Genomic DNA, 21,785 nt, shown 5'->3' on the forward strand with positions numbered 1-21,785 from the left:
AGTCTCTTGGAAGTTGGCTGTCCCTGGACTAGATGATCCGGGGGGGGGGGGCGTACAACTCTGCAATTCTTTGATTCTATGACCTCTGGTTGGCCACTGCAAGAACAGGATTCTAGACTAGATCCTTTGGCCTGATCCTGCAGGCTCTTCTTGTGTTCTACGCTGAAGGAGGCAGCTTGGAGTGAATCACAACCGCAACCCTGCACTGGAGCTGGATGGGAGAAGGTTTCTCTGTGCTAGGCAGGCCCAACTCAGCCCTGGGCAATTCCCTCCTTTCTTGCACCAGGTGGGCTGAGGTTGCAACCTGTCGCACCACCACTGTTGCTGCTGACTTCTGCCCCATTGTGTTTGTGTGTTTGGTAGCAGCAGCAGCAGCCCCCTCCGCTAGCCCAGATGTCCCACCCACTGTCCAGATGTTGCTCTGCTGTGGCATCTTTCCCAAATCTCACTGCCTGGGGCAGCGGAGAGAAAGGACTCCAGTTTCTGCCACGAGAATCTTGTTTATTTTCCACATTGTGAAATTGGAGGTTGGATGAGTCATTCCCTCCAGTGTACTTTAAAAAAACAACAAAAACCCCCACTCTTTCCCCACCTCCCTGCCTTTCCTCCCAAATATGTGGGTTGATGTGCATCTCCTGACCCAGCCATGCGTTTCAGTGGGGAATTCAAATCTGGGTCTTCTTGACCTGACAGTCCTCCTCCTGCCCCATTTCTTAAATGCAAGGGGCTGAGAGGCATCCTTTGCAGACCCATTAACTCTGAACCCCAAAATGTGGGGTCCTCTCCAAACCTGTGCCAAAGTTTTGCCAGGGTTTGGGGGGGTTGCAGCATTTTGCAGCAAAACCCCTGCATTTTGCAGCACCCCACAAACTAGCAATTGATATATCAAACACGGGGTTTGTACTACCCATTAACTGCGAACCCCAAACTGCCTGCTCTCAGGCAGCCCATTGGCCATGGGAGATAAATGCCAGGGGGCTCAGCTGGGGCTGAGCAGACCAGGTCACACCATGGATTCACCCCAAGAAGGGTGAGCGGTGGTTTTTGGCTGCCACCCTGCAAGGCAGAGGAGGGAGATGGGCAAAGCTCAGTCAGAATCCCCTCCTGGCTTCCTGGCAGCCATTCATATATGTTGTTGCTGTTGAGTCGTTTAGTCGTGTCCGCCTCTTCGTGACCCCCTGGAGCAGAGCACGCCAGGCCCTCCTGTCTTCCGCTGCCTCCCGCAGTTTAGTCAGGCTCATGCTGGTAGCTTCAAGAACACTATCCAAGCATCTCGTCCTCTGTCGTCCCCTTCTCCTTGTGCCCTCCATCTTTCCCAACATCAGGGTCTTTTCCAGGGAGTCTTCTCTTCTCATGAGGTGGCCAAAGTATTGGAGCCTCAGCTTCACAATCTGTCCTTCCAGTGAGCACTCAGGGCTGATTTCCTTCAGAATGGAGAGGTTTGCTCTTCTTGCAGTCCATGGGACTCTCAAGAGTCTCCTCCAGCACCAGAATTCAAAAGCATCCATTCTTTGGCGATCAGCCTTCTTTATGGTCCAGCTCTTACTTCCGTACATCACGACTGGGAAAACCAGAGCTTTTACGGACCTTTGTTGGCAAGGTGATGTCTCTGCTTTTGAAGATGCTGTCTAGGTCTGTCATTGCTTTTCTTCCATGAAGCAGGCATCTTTTAATTTCGTGGCTGCTGTCACCATCTGCAGTGATCTTCATATATGAGGTGTAGCCTTGTCTATGGGCCTTGTTGGGAGATGCAGGCTGGATGGCGTTGGCTGGTGCTTTGAGGCGTCAAGCTCTCCTGGGCCAGGAGACCCACTACTGTCTCTCAGCAGCTTCGTGGCGCAGGCTTGGCTCTGTGGGCAGAAGAATCCTGGGCAGTGATAAAGGTCTGGAAGCCAAGCCTTAGGAAGAACAGTTGAGGGAGTTTAGCCCGTAGAAGAGAAGCAGTGATAGGAGAGCCCTCTTCAGATATCTCCAGGGATGGAGGAAGCTTCTTTTCTGCTGCTCCAGAGTCTAGGACCTGAACCAAGGGGTTCAAATGGCCAGAAGGGAGATTCTGACTCAACATTGGAAGGTGGTGGACTCTCCTTCCTAGGAGGTTTTGTAGCAGAGATGTCCGCCTGTCAGGGTTTTCTTCAGCTGTGATTCCTGCACTGCAGGACTAGATGACCCTTGGTGTCTCTTCCAACTCTTCAGTTCTGTGCTGGGTGCCAGAAATCTCCCTGCTCTGCTTTTCTGCCTTCACCCTCCCTGGGGTTCAAGAGCTGCCATGCAGAGGACCCTTCCAAGTTCTCAACACCTTGTAGGTGGGATTCCCTCACAGGTTGCCAAATTCAGGTTTCTGCCCTGATTTGGCGCTCTTTGGTTCCTCCTCCTTGAGGAGGATTCCAGACTGGGAGCGGTCAAGAGCAGCTGAAAAGGGGAGGAGGTGGAGGATCAGAAGACTCCCAGTGGAAGGAGCATCCTGCTTCCAGGATCAGAGACAGGATGGGAACAGCAAGAGGCTTAGAACGTGGCTGTTGCAGCTAGTCCTGCATTTGAGCTTCCTCTCTGGTTGGCTACTGCAAAAAACAGGTCTCTGAACAGGATGGGCCTCCTTTGGCCTGATCCACGCCCTGAGCTCCCTCCTTGGGAGGGAGTTGAAGGTGTCCTGGTGTGTCCTCCATCCCTTGCTTTCCTTGCAATTCCTGTCCCATTTTATGACTCCTATCTCATCTTCGCTCTGCCTTTATCTCCTCCACCCTTAACCTTTGTCCCAGGCGACACACTTGGCTTGCACAGACCTTTGGGTCCCGGCCTTATCAGTTCTGCACAGACCTTAGCCTGGTGTCAGTGGTGCTGGCTCCCGGCAGGTGGCTTGTAAAGCAGGAAGAGAAAGAGCGTTCCTGGATGTGCATCCCACCTCTAGCCAGTCCCCAGCGGCTGCAGGACCCACAGACACCTTGGGGGGGGGGGAGAACATCAGAGGAGCTTGCTGGATCAGCGCAGAGACCCACCTGGTCCAGCCTCCAGTTCTGCCTGTGGGAAACAAGCAAGTGGAATTCAGAAGCATTGCCCAGCTGGAGGCAGAGTGTAGCTTTTGCAGCTCATGGCCACACTTGTGTTTAAGAACATGGATAAACAGGTTTTTAAACAGAGGTTGGGCGGCCCTCTGTCAGGGATTCTCTAGGAGTCATTCCTGCATTGGACTAGATGACCGCAAGGGTCCCTTCCTGCTCCACAGTTCTATGATTTTCATGTATCTCTAATAATAATAATAATAATAATAATAATAATAATAATAATAATTATACCCCGCCCACTCTGGGCAGCTTCCAGCAAAATATTAAAATACAATAATTCATCAAATATTAAAAGCTTCCCTAAACAGGGCTGCCTCCAGATGTCTTATTAAAGTGATAGTTGTTTATTTATTTGACATCTGATGGGAGGGCGTTCCACAGGGAGGGCGCCAGTATCGAGAAGGCCCTCTGCCTGCTTCCCTGTAATTTCTCGCAGGGAAGGAACCGCCAAAAGACCCTCGGGAGATGGACCCTGGTGTCTGGGGTGGAGACGCTCCTTCAGGTATATTGGGCGGAGGCTGTTTAGGGCTTTAAATGTCAGCACCAACCCTTTGAATTGTGCTCAGAAAGGTACTGGAAGCCAATGTAGGTCTTTCAGGACCGGTGTTATGTGGTCTCGGCGGCCGCTGCCAGTCACCAGTCTAACTGCTGCATTCTGGATTAGTTGCAGTTTCCGGGTCACCTTCAGAGGTAACCCCACATAGAGTGCATCTCCAAGCAGTGTCCAAGTCCCATTTTGTGTGTCTTAACTTCTTCTCCCTCCTCCACAGAGCATGAGAGGCACCTTCGCGCCAACGACCGAGCCTTCAACCTCCAGTTTGAATATGCCGTAAGTAACTGGGCGCCAGCAGCTGCGTATTCTAGCCAAGCTTGAGCCAAATGGTCGCAGAGCAAGAACTGCTGCCTGTTTAGAGTTGCCACTTGGAGAGTGTGGGGAGCAGGGAGCCTGAGCTCGGGGGGGGGTGCTCTGCTGGCGGGGGGGGGGGGGAGCAGCACCTTGGAGTTGCCAGGCTGAGTTTTGCACACCGTCAGTTAGAGAGTTGCACTAGGACCTGAGAGATCAGGGTTCAAATCTCCCCACTTGGCCATGATGCTCCCTGAGTGACCCGTCCCAGGGGGCAGCTGATGGGTGCTTGAATGGCATCTGGGTGTGTTTGTTTTGCTGCAGCTCTTCCAGCTGGCCAAGGGGTCTTGTTGTTTAGTCGTTTAGTCATGTCCGCCTCTTCGTGACCCCCTGGACCAGAGCACGCCAGGCCCTCCTGTCTTCCACTGCCTCCCTCATGCTGGTCCCTTCAAGAACACTGTCCCACCATCTCGTCCTCCGTCGTCCCCTTCTCCTTGTGCCCTCCATCTTCCCCAACATCAGGGTCTTTTCCAGGGAGTCTTCTCTTCTCATGAGGTGGCCAAAGTCTTGGAGCCTCAGCTTCAGGATCTGTCTTGGAAACCTGCAAAAGCAGGAACTCAAGCAAAGCACCCACTAAAGAGATGTTTGCAGGGAGCGGGAAAGGGGAGCAGCCAGAGCATTGCTGAGCTCCAAACAGCACTGCCGGCGCCATGGCACTAGGCTTCTTTTCCCCATTGCAACCCTCCAATGAAGTGCGGGGAGCATTTTCTGGGGGAAAGTGGTGGGGCAGAGGCAAAGTGGCTCAGACCTGTGCTTCTTAGGTGCAGGACAAGCTGAAGTGTGGGTGAACCCTCCGTGGAAGCAAAGAGCCCCACAGATGGAGAGAGTCTCTGGGGTGTTTTGGGTGTGCACCACGGACAGCCTTTGCAACACTGGCAAAGGCTCACTCCAGGGCTTGTGCAGAGTGACTTTCAGCCGAGTTCCTGGTGTTGAAGACACTTGGCAAACCAGTCCCCTTCCACTTTGTGAGGCGTTTTCCTGCCACAGAGCCTCAGGGCCAGGGAAACCTCAGCTTCCCATGTGAACCTGTCACCGGATTGTGCCTGTTTGTTCCTGCATTAGCTGAGCAGAAGGCTCTGCAGGAGTGAGGAGGAAGGAGGCAAGAGGGAGGAAGCCAAGGAGCCTGACAGCCTGCGCCGAGGACACACACAAACACACGCCAACTTTTCCAAATCTCACATTGTCAGTCGCCCTGAGATCCGCCAAGCCTCCTCTCCCTTCCCAAAATAGCGCTGTGGATTCCCACTCCTTGCTGCGAACCGACACCTGAAGCTGCTCTATTGAGTGAGAACAGGAGCCCCCAGGCTGGTGAGCAGCCCAGGGCGGGCAAAGGCCTGGCAGGAAGAAGGTGTGATCACATTGCAGGCCTGGAAGGAGGAGGAGGAGGAGGAGGAGGAGGGAACAGAACGCAAGACCCTCAGAAGAGCCCTGCTGAATCAGGCAGCAGAAGAGCCATCTCGCCCCACCGTCCCATTTTCACTGCTGCCAACCAAATTGCCTGTGAGAAGCCCACAAGCAGGGCATGAGCACAAGAGCTCTCTGCCCACCAGCAGCTGGCATTCGGGGGAATAATGCCTCTGACACTGAGCGCCTTTCTCTCCGTGAATTTGCCCAGGCCTCTTATGGGCAGCTTAGGGGGCAGCTGGCTCCGTGGAGGCTCCTCTGTCCAGGCATGGTGCTGGCTGTCTCTGGAGCCAGGCACCCTGATCCTGAGACCCACACCTGAGTCCCTTGAGGAATCAGGAGCTGGGATCCCTTTGGGGTTTGCATCCCAGATGCCATTTGGAGGCGCATCCACGTTCTCAGTGAAATGGGCTCAGTCCAGCTTCCTGCCTGCACTTTGGTCCACCTTTGAATGCATGTACAGTTGTTTAGATTTATGTCCCACCGTTCTGCCCAGTGGCGCCCAAGGCCACCATCCACGAGGGCTGGCGAAGAAGGCCAACTTTGCTCACAGATCTCCTTAGCTGGGTGGAGGAGGAGGAGGGAAACCTGGTCCCTCTCCGCCCTTGTCTTTCTCTCTCTCTCTCTCTCTCTCTCTCTCTCTCTCTGTCTCTGCGTATCCGCGCTTGCCGTTTTGCCTTGTACCAATTGTAGGTGGCACCCTGCTAGGCCCAACCCTGGCATACGATGGGTCAGAACTCTAACTAGGAACAAGGAAGCTTTTAATATTCCAAAAGAAAAGGGGGAAACCAAATACAGAACAATTAGAGCAGTGAGCATGGCAGAGAAGGAAGTTGGAGGGAGAAAAGAAGGGGTCGCTTTGGGGCATGTACAAATGCAAGCTATTTTGGAAGCAAAAGCTGCTTTCTGGAAGGGCTTCCTATCTGCTGAGGACGGGCGTATCTCTGAACAAGTGGCATCTACAGTCTTTTAAAGCAGAGCTTGGCCAGCCCTCGGTCAGGGATTCTTGAGCTGCAGTTCCTGCATTGCCAGGGGTTCGACTAGATTACATTTGGGGGATCCCTTCCAACTCCACAATTCTAGGATTCTGTGCTTGTCCTCCCACTAGAGCCAGTTGGTCAAGGTGGTGGACCCCGGGGCAGAGAGAGAGCCCAGGCCCTGCATCTCCCGCTTCCTCCTCTGCTGAGCAGCCCTTTCTCCTTTTCGGCAGACAACTTCCCAGAAGCTCCTCTGAGCTCAAGGGGGGCTGGGAGCAGAACAATTGGTGGGGGCTGCCTGTCTGGAGGCGGCCTGGCTGAAGAGGAGAGCAAATGATTTTGAGGAGGAAACGGGCTGGCCGGCAGCCTGGCCTTGGCTGTCAACCAGCCCAGCTGCCCAGGGTGGAGGAAAGAGAACTGGGCGCCTCTTTCGAGGGCAGAGAAGGCGCTTAAAGGCACAGGAGCCGCAGCTCAGACTGGCTGGCCCTGCCTTGGCTGCCTGCTCTGGTGCTGAGGATCCTGGCTTGGCCACTGAGCACTTCCCATGCGATGCCCCTGGAGAAGGACCAGGCCATAGAATCCTAGAATGGTGGAGGGACCCCGAGGGTCATCCAGTCCAACCCCCTGCAATGCAGGAACATGCAGCTGCCCCATAGGGGGCCTTGGTGTTATCAGCAGCACCAGCCTCTGACCAACTGTGCTATCATGCAAGCATCAAGGCTGGCAGGCAGGCAGCTGGGCCAAGGCAAAAGAGCTCAGGATACCAGGAGACTCCTGCAGCGACTCAGGGAAGGAGCATCTCCCCAGCATCAGCATCTTTGCTGCAGTGGCCAAGAGGGAGCCCCAATGGGGAGGCAGGAAGCAGGGCCATAGCCCTCCTGTGCTGATTCTCCCCAGCCACAGGTTTCCCGAGCTAGACGGCCTCTGAACATGGAAGCTCCACTAAAGCTGTCATGACCAGAACCAACAGCCTGATCTATCCTAAGCAGTTCCCAGGCACAGATCTCGTCCCGTGGGCACCTTGGCTGCTCTTAAGAGTCCTGCCTTATGCAGCCGTGGACTTTAGCAGCAGGGGAAGAATCCAGTCACCCATCCCTGGATGGGGGATTCAAATGACAAGAAAGGAGAGTCTAAACAGAGTTTGGATGAGGGCCTAGCGGAGAGTCTGTTGCTGCAATTCCTGCATTGCAGGGGGTTGGACTTGATGACCCCCGGGTGTCCCTTCCAACTGCCGTTCTGTGATTCTGTGACATGAAGGGCCTCCTGCCAAGGCTCACTGCTGCAGCCCTCTTGGCACCCCCCAGGTGTGGCCCTGTGCAGCAAGAGAATTGGAGGAAGCTGAGAAGAGGAAGCTATTCCAAGCCCAGGCCAGGCCAGGGGACATGTCTTGAGCCCCCGGCCAGTTGTGAGCTGGCACATCACAGCTAGCATGGCAGGGAAGCAGGGCTGCAGCCTCTGCCTGCCAGTTCACCCAGAGGTGAATGAGATGCCTTTCCGTGTCACTCTCACTGCCTCCCAGTCCGGGTCAGCCAGGGCAGAGTCTTTCTGAGAGATGGTTGGAGGAGCTGGGAATGCTTGGCCTGGAGGAGAGAAGACTGATACCCAATATCTTTCGATATCTCAAGGGCTGTCACATGGGAGAGGCAGCAAGCTTGTTTTCTGCTGCTCTGGAGGGTAGGACTCGAACCCGTGGCTTCAAGTTACAAGAAAGGAGAGTCTGAATAAACATCAGGAAAAACTTTCTGATGGCAAGAGCTGTTTGACTTCAGGGTGGAAGATGGCGGACTCTCCTTCCTTGGAGGTTTCTAAGCAGAGGTTGGAAGGCCATCTGTCAGGGATGCTTCAGCCGAGTCTCCTGCATTGCAGGGGGGTGGACTAGATGACCCCAGGGGTCCCTTCCAACTCTCTGCAAATCTGTGGTGCTGTGATTCTCTGGCAGAGCGCTTGCGCAGGGCAGAGGGGGGTCTCCTTGGGAAGGGAATGTTTCTGCTGCAACTTCACGCAATGGTAGCAATCATATGGGGGAGGATTCCGGCAAGCTCAGCACGGAAGGTGCCGCCGAGTGCTAATCACCCGCTCATCTTGCTTCCGAAGGAGGTGGAGGCAGTGCTGTGCTGTTGCAATCCTTGCCGAGTGGCGTCTCCTAATGACTGAACCCCCAAAGGCGGCAAGAGCAGGGGGTGCTGAGCCAGCGCAGCTGCTCTCTGGGGCATCTCCCCAAATTTAGGGGGCTCTCTTGCAGTCTGAGCAGCCCAGAACTTGATGGTACCAACAGTTCAGCATCACCCTGCATGTGAAAGAGTTTGCACGAGCATTTCTGTGTCTAGAGGCACTCTAGAAATGCATCTCCACATTTTTGCAAGCGTTAATCCTGCATCCTGTTTATGCATCTGGGAGAACATTCAGAAACTTTGCAGAACTGGGCGTGTGAGCTGAGCCTTCTTCCAGAGCTGCTGGGTTTGGCTCAGTTCAGCCAATAAGCTTGGGATTGGGGTCCTCTTTTGCCTTGCAGTCCTGGGCGCCACAGGATTTAAGTTTAAAAAGAAGGAAACTGACAAGTTGGAAGGGGTGCGGAGGACGGCGACCAAGATGAGCAAGGAAACCCAACCCTATGAGGAGTGGTTGAGGGAGCTGGGGATATCTAGCCTGGAAAAGAGAAGGCTGAGAGGTGCTATGAGAGACATCTTCAAACATCTCAGGGGCTGTCATACTGGAGATGGAGCAAGCTTCTTGTCCCCTGCTCCAGAGGGGAGGACCCAAACCAATTCAAAGCTCAAGAAAGGAGATTCTGACTTAACATTAGCAAAAACTTCCTGATGGGAAGAACCATTTGACCTCCCTCGGAAGGTGGTGGACTCTCCTGCACTGCAAGTTTCTGAGCAGAGGTTGGATGGCGGTTTGTCAGAGACCCTTTAGCTGCGATTCCTGCACTGCAGGAGGTGGGACTAGATGGCCTTTGGGGGTCCCTTCTAACTCTACAATTCTATGCTTCTGTGCTTCTATATGACGGTGCAGCTCATGTCTCTGACTAGCCATGTCAGGCCCTCTCTCTGCTGCATCCTGGCTGTCCCTGGCTGGTGCTGTGTCCCACTGGCCCATCTTGAGGCTCTGTGAGTGTTCAGTGCACCTTCCCGGATCAGGAGATTAAGAGGCACGGAGAGCAGAGATGGGACATTTGACTCTCAGCAGGCCCCTAAATGGAACTGCTAAAGTGCCTCTGGAGGCAGGTTGAGCTTCTGAAAAAGCAGCTCCCTGTAAAGTGATGAGGGGTTCTTTTTTCCCCTTCTTTTTTTTGCATTTTCATGCGGCCAAGAAGGAAACGTGGTTGTTGGCGCTTGACTTGGGGTGGATCTGAAAGCAAGGCCCCCCATTCTCTCTGCCTCCATCCGGGGAGCCCCTGATTCCTCACACCCTCTTCTGAGCCACCAGGTGTCAGGGGCCGTGCTGAGGAGGAATGGTGGGAGCCTCCCCTCCCCCACCCCTGCTCCCGATCAGGATCCTGAATCTTCCCAGGAGCAGGAGGACAGTATAGATTTGGAACAGTGGTTTGCAGAGGGACATAGCACAGAAAGCAGAAGCTGGGAAATACTGGGTGGTGAACAACTAGGAGACAAAACACTGGGAGGGAGGGAGAGTTAACAGACTCCCTTTTGCTGGAAAGTGTCCATCCGCTCAGCCCAAGGTCAAGGAGAGCAGATAAGGGGGCAGCACAGAAAGCACACTGGTTGGGAGACACGGAAGTGATGCGGGTGATTAGGGGGAAGTGGGTGGGACCCTTAATGGGGGAAAGTGGTGGGGAGCACCTTCATTCCTAGAAATGGATTCTTTGTTCTCTCGCTATGATCATTAAAATTTCTAACTGGTAAGAGACTCCTTTCACTTTGTTCTACTTGTTGTTGTTGTTTAGTCTTGTCTGGCTCTTCCTGATCCCAGGGATGATAATAATAATAATAATAATAATAATAATAATAATAATAATAATAATATATTATTTATACCCTGCCCATCTGGCTGGGCCTCCCCAGCCACTCTGGGCGGCTTCCATAGAAACCAAAAATACAGTAAAATATCACACGTTAAAAACTTCCCTGAACAGGGCTGCCTTAAGATGTCTTCTGAATGTCAGGTAGTTGTTTATCGCTTTGACATCTGCTGGAAGGGTGTTCCACAGGGCGGGGGCCACTACCGAGAAGGCCCTCTGCCTGGTTCCCTGTAGCTTTGCTTCTCGCAATGAGGGAACCGCCAGAAGGCCCTCGGCGCTGGACCTCAGCGTCCGGGCAGAATGATGGGGGTGGAGACGCTCCTTCAGGTATACTGGACCAGAGCACACCAGGCCCTCCTGTCTTCTGCTTATCTACTGCCAAAGGGGGAGGGGGAGCTGAGTCCCTGAAGCAGCTCTTTGCATGTCATATTAGCTGAGGAATACTCTGTTTCTCATTAGGCAGCAAGGAAACTCTTGGGGTGGGGCCAAAGGCCAGGGACAGTGAGGGGCTTATGCTGACTCACTTTCTCCATTGCTTGTGGGATGAAATGGAGACCCTGCCTCCCATTCCCCCCACCCTTTGTGGTGTCTAGCAGAATTCTCTTCGGCTCCTCCTGCTCCCCCCACCCCCACTCCCAGTGGCTCCCAAAGTGCGTGGTAGCACCCCAGGGGTTGGAGGATTACCTAGGGGGTGGTAAGAATTGAGGGGGTAGCAGGGAGGGGGATGGAGGTGTAAATGACAACAAGACTTTGCAAAGCTGGTAGCACTGGATCAACTTTGAGACTTTTGTTGCCATAATTAAACCAAATGGTTTTACTGGGTTTTTGAATGAATGTGCAACTGATCACTACTCTTTTGAATTTTATTGCGTTATTACCTTTCTGAGTGGTTTGTGGAAGCTGCTGTTCTGAATAATGCTTTTGATAGGTTATGGTGGGACACAGGGGGTGAGTTTATGGGAGTTTGGGAAGCATGGGGTCAGGACCTCTTTGCAGCCCCCCTTGTAGATCCGGCTCTGGTCAAGGAGATTGAGGTGGGTGGCTCAGCTTGGGAGCAGGTGGCTGCCTTCGGGGGGGGGCGGGGCGGTGTGCTGGCGTGCTGCCCTCCTTGTCTGCTGCCAAGGGGAGGGAAGTGGACCGGGTGCCCCTTTCTCTCCTGGCCTCAATCACTGCCTTTTCTTCCTGCAGAGAAACTCCATCCAAACTTCCAAGTACAACGTCTTCACCTTCCTGCCTCTCAACCTGTTTGAGCAGTTCCAGCGGGTGGCCAATGCCTACTTCCTCTTCCTCCTCATCCTGCAGGTAGGAGTTCCCCAGCTCCTCCTCCTCCTCCTCCTCCTCCTGTCTCTTCCCTCGCTTTTGCTCCCCTTCCGCATCTGGAGGCAGCCTTCCCCAACCTGGCGCCCTCTTCCATCAGCCCTGCCAGCTGCATTTGGATGGGCCGCGTTCCAAATCCTGGTTGGCGGTGTGTTGAGCCCCTGGCAGGGAAGCAGGGCAAAGCCGGCTGGTGACCCTTTTAATGAACACTTTATAGAGCCATTCGACAGCGGAACGGACTCCTTCCAAAGGGGTCAGATTCTCCCTCCTTGGAGATTTTTTGGGCAGAGGCTGGATGGCCGTCTGTCAAGGGAACTTGATCTGTGATTCCTGCATGGCTGGGGTTTGGACTTGATGGCCCTTGGAGCTCCTTTCCAGCTCTGCAATTCTAGGAGGAATTTGTCATGGAATTCTATTCAATATTGATCCGGAGCAGATTCCAATGTATAGTCAGTGGTGGAGTTGGCTGCATGGGCTCCCAGAGCGGCGGCCCTGCTGTGCACCCGGGGGGCGGGGCGAGCTGTGCAGGGGACAGGCAGGGCGATCTGCCACGCACAACGGCTGCAGCGGGGCGCCGCGCATGGGGGCAGTGGCTCAAGCCCCCTACAGTGTGCCTTTTTGTCACCCGCCTCACGGATGACACCCGGGGCTGACTGCCCCCACCGCCCCCCTTCCTATGCCCCTGTGTATAGTAAGCAGAGTAAAAACTTAAACATGTTGCAGGAGTCCCAAAAAGTAGACCAGAGGCCATTGTATTTCATCCAGCAGAGCTTTACTGCTACTGAAGGCAAATGAGCATCATGGTCACAAATCCCATACATTCAGGATTGGCCGTGTCCATAAGAAGTCCAGTTGCAGAAGACTCAACTTAAACTTACAGTAATTTATAATAAGTCTAAACCATAACACTAAGCATACTATATACAGAACATCACATCGGAATGAAGAGAGATGGAAAGAGAAAGTGAAGCCCAGGCTCCTTCTGGCATCTTATTATAGTCAGCATGACCTTGACTGAAAGAGATAAGAGAAGAATTTAAACCAGCTGTACTCAGCTTCCCAGAAGGAATAACCCAAACATCATGAACCTTCTGCTGTTTCTTTTACGCAGAGAAGCTTCCAGAACCCTCTTGAATTTGCTAGAATAGGAAAGATCTCTACACATCAGATCAATACTTTCTGCACTCAGCAATGCAAACTGACAGATTCTGCCTGTTCTTCCCCCCTGCAGCTCATCCCTGAGATTTCTTCCCTCTCCTGGTTCACCACGGTGGTCCCCCTCATCTTGGTGCTGGCCGTGTCGGCAGCAAAGGATGCCATTGATGACGTGGTAAGAATTTTGAACCTGCAAACGCCTCCCATAAAGAGCTTGTCCTGCGGCCAAACCCCTTTAGCGCAAGCACCCAGCTTCCTCTCTGCACCCGGTGGGCCTCCAAGCGTCGCCTTCCTGGCCTGGAAGTGTCTGGCTGTTCTGCAGTCAGCGTGATGTGGGACAGTCACAAAAACAAATTAACCTAAAAAGCCTCAAAAACAAAAACATAAAATAAATAGCAAAAACAAAAGCGCCAAACTTACTCCATTCCGGAAGTCTGTTTGACTTCCAAAATGTTTGAAAACCAAAGCCCAGCTTCTGATTGGTGCAGGTGCCCCGGAAACAATAGCCAACAGCCACATAGGATGTCCAGCTTCCGAAAAATGTTTGAAAACTGGAACACTTCTGTGTTTTTGGTGTTTGAGAACCAAAGCGTCTGAGTACCAAGGCACCACTGTAATTCTGTTATTTGCCCCCTGCCCAATTGACTGGGTTGCCCCATCCACTCCATCATATACAAAAACATAATAAAACATAAGGGGGCAACACTAATGTCTAGGATACGCTGCCGGAGGGAGAGAGGCTAACTTCCGACTCCCTGTCTGAGTTCAGGTTCCATCTTTGCCTTCCATGTTTTCCAGAATCGACATGCAAACGACAAGCAAGTCAACAACCGTCCTGTCAAGGTGCTGATGAATGGCAGGTGAGCAGGGCTCTCTCCCCTTGTGACAGCCTCGTCAGGCTGCCAGCATCTTTGCAGGGCAACGTAGAGCTCATCCACAGTTCCCTCCCCCCGTCCCCAGGGAAAACTGCTCTTTAGTGCTCCATCGGAACAAATGGCAATTCAGGTTTTCTCCGTTTGCTCTGATTTAGCCCAAACAAACAGGTTTTCTGTTATGTCTTGAGTTTGGATCCCAGAACAATACGCAGGTAGGATTGTAGAATGCAATAACTTGATTGGCCTATAGGAGCTGTCCAATCCAGGAGGGGAGTTTGAATCAGCCTATCCCGTGTGACTGATGGTGTCAAAAAGGTATATATAGCCTACAGGATGACTGACTGTTTTCACTGTGAGTTGAAATAAACACAAGGAAACCGATGGCTCTACATGGAGTTTATTCCATTTTCCTCAGAAAAGGAGCAGGGCAAGGGGGAAACCGCTCAGACACAATCTTTCTAGGAGAAGTGGAAGTGTGCGTTAGGCAAGGGACTTGGGTTCAAGAGCAACGTGTGTTTGGAAGGTGGCCATGCCCTTGCCCCTTCTCCCCCCACTCCCAAATCCCTGAGTCTCTGAGCTGGGACCTCAGACCCAAGAAGCCCCTTGAGAAAGGCAGCCACTGTTGGACTTTCTTCGCCAACTGAGTTTGCGCAGTGACTGGGGCGATGGAATAAAAACTTGCCCGCAATATCTTTGCTTATTTTTATTTTAAATAATAACCAAACAGCTGCAACTCACCACTCTACACCAGCCAGTACCACACAAAGCATTTGGTCAACTTAAATATAGTTTTCAAAATAATCAATTACCCTATCACATCACTGCATTCGGTGCAGCAGGTAAACCCTGCCCCCCCTCTAATTAGTTAAATTGTTAAGATGCCACAGCTGTGTTGAATTGTTAAGCGCCCACAGATGTGCTGCCATGCAGGTTATAATTACAAACACACACCACTGAGTAGCACCATTGACCACATCAATATTAAGGAAACTCAGCAGCCGCTCCTTTGCAGAGCCCAGAATCCCTTCTGGATGGAGCCAGACTTTCCTTGCCTTGGAGATCCTGGGGGCTCTGCTCTGGGGGTCTAGGCAGCCCCTGTAATGGTGGGGGGGGCTGCTTCACTCTTTTTCCCCAGGCAGAGGAAGCAAAGGCAGGGGGGGATGGGGGTGCAGAGCATGCAGCCCCCCTTCAGCCACCAGGGAAGGGGGCAAAGCGGCTGGATCGGCTTGCGGGTGTCTCTGTCAGCCCCATTGCAAAGCCAGGCCCACCCCCTGGCTGAAGGGCTCCCTGTGGGGGCTCTTTTCTCATTACTCTCGTCTTCAGCTTTTGCCTATCTTTCCAATGGATTTATTCGTAATCGGCTTAGGCGACACATTTCCTCTGATATCCCACCTTCCCTTGAAATTAAAATTGAGGCACTGCGGAGAATTAAGAGCAGCAGAGTCCATCAAATGCTAAATAGCCTTTTCAGAATTTGCTAATATAAGAGGCAGGATAAAACAGACAACATTTTTTCCAATGTTTTAGTGCTTTTACTGATAATTTTATTGTTTTATTCTCTTTGTAAACCACTTTGAGGGTTGTTGTTTTTTTGCAATCAAGTGGTATGGAAATTTTATGAAATAATCATAATAAAACAACAACTGCTGATTAAGTGTGGTTTTCTTCCAGCCTGAAGGATGATCTGTGGCTGAATGTCGAAGTTGGGGACATAATCAAGTTGGAGAACAACAACTTTGTGACGGTGAGCGCTGCTGCCCGGCCCAGCTGCCCCCCCCCCTCACTCCTGGGGCCACAAAGGCACCTTTGAACTCCTTTGGAGACACAGTTCCAGAGCTGCTTCTGGCTCAAGGACTCTTGTCCTCCCAAGTTGGGCACCCCAGACCCCTGCCCTGGGAAACAGGGAAGCAGCAGCTCTCCATGATTGCCTCAGGCACAGAGGGAGAGGAAGAGGAAGAGAGAGAGAGAGAGAGAGAGAGAGAGAGAGAGAGAGAGAGAGAGAGAGGTGGAATCTACACACATTTTTAAAAGTTCTAAAAATTCTTTTCTTAAAAGCATTTTAAAGAATACATTGAATTTTCCATAAGCCTCACCATCACCTTCTAGTGTCACATTGTGCATTGCACTTAAAACACACTTAAATTGTTTTATTTGCAGCTGTATAGCTGAGTCCAGGGACGCGGGTGGCGCTGTGGGTTAAACTACAGAGCCTAGGACTTGCCGATCAGAAGGTCGGCGGTTTGAATCCCCACGACGGGTTGAGCTCCTGTTGCTCGGTCCCTGCTCCTGCCAACCTAGCAGTTTGAAAGCACGTCAAAGTGCAAGTAGATAAATAGGTACTGCTCTGGCGGGAAGGTAAACGGCGTTTCCATGCGCTGCTCTGGTTCGCCAGAAGCGGCTTAGTCCTGCTGGCCACATGACCCGGAAGCTGTACGCCGGTTCCCTCAGCCAGTAAAGCGAGATGAGCGCCACAACCCCAGAGTCATCCACGACTGGACCTAATGGTCAGGAGTCCCTTTACCTTTACCTAGCTAGTAGTCATCAGTAGACTTTGTATCCTCCATTAATTTCTCCAACCCCCTTTTTAAAGCCATCTAACTTGGGGACCATCACGGCCTCCTGTGGCAGGGAGTTCCACAGTTCATAGGAGGCTCTATTTGCCCCATGAAATCGGTTGGAAAATCTGGGACCTTTTTCTTGAGGGAAGGAAGGATGAATGGATGGAGGTTGGTGGTGCCTCTCGTCATGCGCTCTGCCCCAAGAGCCGGGTCTCCTGTCACTCTTGCCTCTCGCTGTTCTTCCCCTCCAGGCAGACGTGCTGTTGCTGTCCAGCAGTGAGCCCCACAGCCTGACCTACATTGAGACGGCCGAACTGGATGGGTGAGTATTGTTGCTCCCTGGAGCAGCTGCTGATGCAATGGCAGCCCTGAAGTTGCAAACACAAAGAAGGGGGCCTTTGGGGGACCGGAGCTGAGGGTCTGCAGGGCTGTTTGAATTTTATTATTACGGTCACAGACCACTTCTGACTCACTTACAATATCAGGAAAATCATAAAACACCACAGGAATACATTGAATTGCAATTGGGTATAATAGAGACAATTCAGATATAGCGGTAGTTAAAATATATATTAAATATTGATCACTTAAATATAACCTAAAATTGTTATTTAAAACCGTTATCATTTTGGTAGTACAGCTTGTTCCTTAAGTTTTATGGCAGTCGCACAGAATTTGGCCACCCTTAGTGTAATCTCTAGATCCTTGTCCTCTACCAGGAGTTTTAGACATTGAATTTCGGATCCATTTGGAGATTTTTGTATAACAGGAGTGATAAATACCGAGCATATATCCCCATAGAAACAGCAGAGAAACAAGGCATGAGAGACAGTTTCTACCTGCATCAAGCCGCAGGGCCAGACACGTTCCACGTACGGTTTACCCTTGAATCTGCCCTGCAATAAGGCAGGTGGCAGCACGTTGAATCTAGCGAGGGCAAATGACCGTCTGTATTTGGGTACTGCTGTTTGGTTACAGACTGGACTGGATTAAAGTGCTCTGCTGCCCCAGCACAACAAATCTACCTCGAAAAATAAATGGACTTTTTGCAGTTAGGAAAGCGATAAGGAAATGCATTGAAAAGTATGGAAGGAATCAAACAAGAGTTGGAAATGTAAAGAGAAAGAACGTTCTTTTTACCAAATGTGGTGGTCTTGTGGTAAGGTCAAAGCTTACTGGGAAATGATATACAATGAATTGAAAAGGATATTTAAAATAACTTTTGTAAAAAAAAAAAGAAGAAGCTTTTTTTTGGGAATCATAGGGATAGAACTACCTAAATGGTATAGAAATTTATTTGTGTGTGCTACTACAGCAGCAAGAATGCTACTTGCCCCAAAGTGGAAAGAAGTCCCAGCAAAGGAAGAATGGATATAAAAACTTATGGAATATGCAGAAATGGCAAAACTTACCGGAAGAATAAGAAATCAAGATAACAAACTTTTTATAAAAGAATGGAAATGGTTTATCGAATATTTACAGATAAATTGCAAATAGATAAAAACATTGGCAGGATTGTTGTAATAACCTGCCATTTTATAAGAGTATATATTTAAAGTAGATAATTAAATGAGCAAATTAACTGAAGTTGGATATGCAGAAGATGTTAAAAAATTAATTTAAGGAACCACAGGAAGAGGGAAGGAAGTCAAACTTTGCAATGTTAAATTGATTATAATATTAATGAAATGTATAAACTTGAAAAGTATAAATAAAAACTTTTAAAAAAGAAAAGTATGGAAGGAAGGAAGGAAGGAAGGAAGGAAGGAAGGAAGGAAGGAAGGAAGGAAGGAAGGAAGGATTGTTAGAGCGATGTACAAGCATCCCACAAGGAAAATGGAATGAATGCACATTATTGCATAATCTCCCTGCAAATGAAGCCAAACTAACGATCAGTAAAGACTGGATACCAACTTCTGCCCAAACTTTGTGCAAAACAATCAGGATGAATGTTCAAGAAAAAGGTTGTCTGGATGATGGCTGGCAGTCAGCAGCCATTGTGCAAAGCAGGATCATGCTGGGGACCCTCATTGCAAGGAGCAGGATGCGGCCAAATTGGGGGAGGGGGCACGATCCACCAGTCAGCTGCAGGAACTCCAGGCCGATACTGATGAATTGGAAAAATAAAAACATGGCTCCCTTCTATGATTGGAATGAAGACTTATACAAGCTCACAACATAGGAACAACTTGCACATAAACACAGACTTGCCACAGACAAATTAAAGGATATTTGGAATCCATTCTTACAAATACTGTAATAGGTTAAGATCTGGTGAAGTACAAATAACAACCTTGTAAAGTAGAGAGTTTGGGGTCCCCTCCCCTTTATTTTCCCTTCTACACGTGTTCTCTTTCTCTTTCTCTCTCTTTTATTTACGTCTCACAATGTTTAGTGCACATATAATTATGCACTTTCTGAACTTTCAATAAAATAAGGGAGAAAAGGGAACTCAAGCGTGAGAAGGAAGGACCTTGTGGTTTTGCGTCTGATCCAATTTCTCATTGCAGGGAAACCAACCTGAAAGTGAAGCAAGCCTTGACGGTCACGGCTGAGCTGGGAGAGGATCTGCAGGCGCTGAGCAGCTTTGATGGTGAGTGCCCAAGGGAGGAGCTTGGCAGCCCCACAAGCAGGGGGCCTGGGGAGCCCGGGGGGGGGGGCAGGAGCTGAGCTGCAGGTGAGAGGGGCTCCTGACGCTCCAGCCAACAGGGGGTGGCTCTGCTGCTCTGGGATGCACACATGCTCCAGATGTTGTGTTGTTGTTTTTCGCATCAGAGGCACAAAGCACAAATGGTGCCCCTCCCCACCAGGGAATTCCTGCATTGCGGGGGGTTGGGCTAGATGAGCCTTGGGACCCCTTCCAACTCTACAGTTCTGTGATTCGAGTCTATCTACACCAGGAGTAAGAAGCGGAATCAGATCAACCTTAAGTCCGTGGTTGAAGTGGGAATCCATCTAGACTTGGAAGGAACCCCGTGGGCCATTGTGGGCCAGGGGACCTGGCGTTGGACGGCTCAGATTTTGGGGAGCTTTGCCTGAAGATGAGGAAGGGAAAAGCAACTCTTGCAGCTCAGCCTTGCTCTGCAGAACAAAAAGGACTTAGGATGGGGCAGGGAGGCCCATGTGGTTTGGGGGGGGGGGCTCATCCCAGGGCAAGGCAACTGCCCTGTGCAAGGTCTGCGGTTCAGTCCTTGGCAGAAACTGTGCAGGGATGGTGCCAATGAAGGGACAGGAGAAGGTGCAGCACTGGGCAAGGGGGACAGGTGGCCTTTTTTTACCTAAGGCACTTTGCGTGTTCATATGCCAGAAAAAAATGAGTTCCTGTACGCAGGCTGAGACACTACCTGCCTGCGGACTGTCTGGCCAGAGTGGTGCATGCTCTAGTTATCTCCCGCTTGGACTCCTGCCATGCGCTCTATGTGGGGCTACCTTTGAAGGTGACCCAGAAACTACAACTAATCCAGAATGCGGCAGCTAGACTGGGGACTGGGAGCGGCCACCAGGACCATATAACACCGGTCCTGAAAGACCTACATTGGCTCCCAGTACATTTCTGAGCACAATTAAAACTGTTGGTGCTGATCTTTAAAGCCCTAAACGGCCTCAAAGGCCCAGTAGACCTGAAGGAGCATATCCACCCCCATTGTTCTGCCTGGACACTGAGGTCCAGCGCCGAGGGCCTTCTGGCGGTTCCCTCACTGCGAGAAGTGAGGCTACAGGGAACCAGGCAGAGGGCCTTCTCGGTAGTGGCGCCCACCCTGTGGAACGCCCTCCCTTCAGATGTGAAGGAAATAAGCAGCTATCTTATCTTTAAAAGACATCTGAAGGCAGCCCTGTTTAGGGAAGTTTTAAATATTTAATGCTGTACTGTTTTTAACATTCGATTGGAAGCTGCCCAGCGTGGCTGGGGAAACTCAGCCAAATGGGCAGGGTATAAATAATAATAATAATAATAATAATAATAATAATAATAATAATAATAATTCTTGGTGCAGATCCCTCTGTCTTCAGGGCCCTGGAGGTTCCCAGGGATATTTCAAAGTCTTTGCTTAGCAGTTGTTGGGTTTTTTAAATGTCCTTTTGACAGGCATTTTAACCCCAGCAAAATCCCTTGGACGGGGTGGTTCTTTGGGCCACTGCCCAGAGTTCCCCCCTCTCATTCCTGGGCTGTTGGCTTGACCCTTCCATTCCCTGTCCAAGGCTTAAACAAGCGATTTGCAGAGGCCACCTTTTCTCCGGAGTCTGGGAATAAACAACGGGTGTGAGGCCAGGATGGGGTGTGTGGGGGTGACCTTTTGCATCTGTTTTTATCGCTTTGGTTTTCTGGTGCTATTCAGGGAAGTGGAGAGGAAGCAATATTCTGGGATGGAGGCAGCTCTTCCCTGAATGCTTTGAGGCAGAGAAACACGGATCACTTTCTGCCCCTGGAGGGGATGCTCTCTCCAGCGTTGCCTGAAGCTGTAGGGGTTGTGCCAGAAGGTCAGATTGGCCCACCAACCATTTTTCAATATATATTAAAAATATATATTTCAGCAGATAACATCATACAGAAAAATAATGACATATCCCACCCGACACCGAAAGCTGGTGCTTGGACAATTTGTACCAAATAACATCCCAGAAACATAATAAGCTATTATCCCAGACTTCTATCTATAGAGAAGGCAATGAACAGTTTCAATGAAGCAAAAAGTTTTATAATGTGAGCCTCCGTTTTAGCCATGCACATAGCCGAGCTGTGCCAATCACTTACAAAGGAGTCTTTGGGCTTCAAGCTTTGTGCCAATTTTATTTTATTCTTTAATTCTTCCGTAAGCGCTCTTTGACATACTTTATTGTTCCAATGATCAGAGAAGCTATTAAGTTGTGGGTTGACATAGCAGACGACACAGCGATTTCTCCAAGTAGCTCTTTATTTTGTAAGCTGGAATAGAACTGACTGCAAACAGCTCAGCCGGCCTGCTTTTATAGGCAGCCGGCTGTCAACATTGTAGCAACAACAGGCCAGAGTTCCCGCCTAAAATAACTGACGTGGACCTGAGTGAAAACTTTCTACAGACCTGAGTGAAAACTATATACAGTATCCCCCTGCTGGCCCAGGGTGAAACTTCACTACATAACACCCCTCCCCACTAAGATAAGGCGTTAGTTACAATCGTAATGGTTTCCTTATATACAGCACTACGCGTAATGGTTCAATTAGGCACAAAAGCATATCGGTTACATTTCCCATACTTAGACCAACAGCGATACATGTCCAACAACATAGTCCTTAAAATAAGTTGGGCGCTTGGAAACTCTGCCAGACCGCCGGGGACTGGTAGCCAAGTCCGGAGGGCCACACAGTTCTTGCTGAGGCTGTGGTGCGACCCTAGATGGCGTTGGAACCAACTCCCCTGGATCCGCTGCTGTGGGTGGAGCCTCCGCAAGTGGAGTGGTCTGAGTCTGTGGTAAGTCTGGCAGACCCTCTGAAGCAGCTTGGTTCGGCTCCACGCTGGCAGTTTGCGAGGGAGGTGTAGGTGGGGCCTCGCCATCTGTACGTGTCTCTTCTGGA

The 21,785-nt window shown here is 50.8% G+C and overlaps 1 protein-coding gene across 1 annotated transcript in view; it reads left to right on the forward strand.

Annotated features, from left to right (window-relative positions):
• Positions 1-21,785, forward strand: part of LOC309352701 (phospholipid-transporting ATPase ID-like) — an 83,457-nt gene that overhangs the window by 13,064 nt on the left and 48,608 nt on the right. Inside the window, exons 3-9 of the mRNA XM_081881401.1 lie at positions 3,830-3,888; positions 11,515-11,628; positions 12,875-12,973; positions 13,597-13,658; positions 15,345-15,417; positions 16,483-16,553; positions 18,742-18,824. Coding sequence (XP_081737527.1) covers positions 3,830-3,888; positions 11,515-11,628; positions 12,875-12,973; positions 13,597-13,658; positions 15,345-15,417; positions 16,483-16,553; positions 18,742-18,824 — 561 coding nt within the window. The remainder of the gene's footprint in view (positions 1-3,829; positions 3,889-11,514; positions 11,629-12,874; positions 12,974-13,596; positions 13,659-15,344; positions 15,418-16,482; positions 16,554-18,741; positions 18,825-21,785) is intronic.

Source organism: Podarcis erhardii (genome assembly GCF_964252035.2).
Source record: "Podarcis erhardii genome assembly, chromosome: 11".
Taxonomy (NCBI): Eukaryota; Metazoa; Chordata; class Lepidosauria; order Squamata; family Lacertidae; genus Podarcis; species Podarcis erhardii.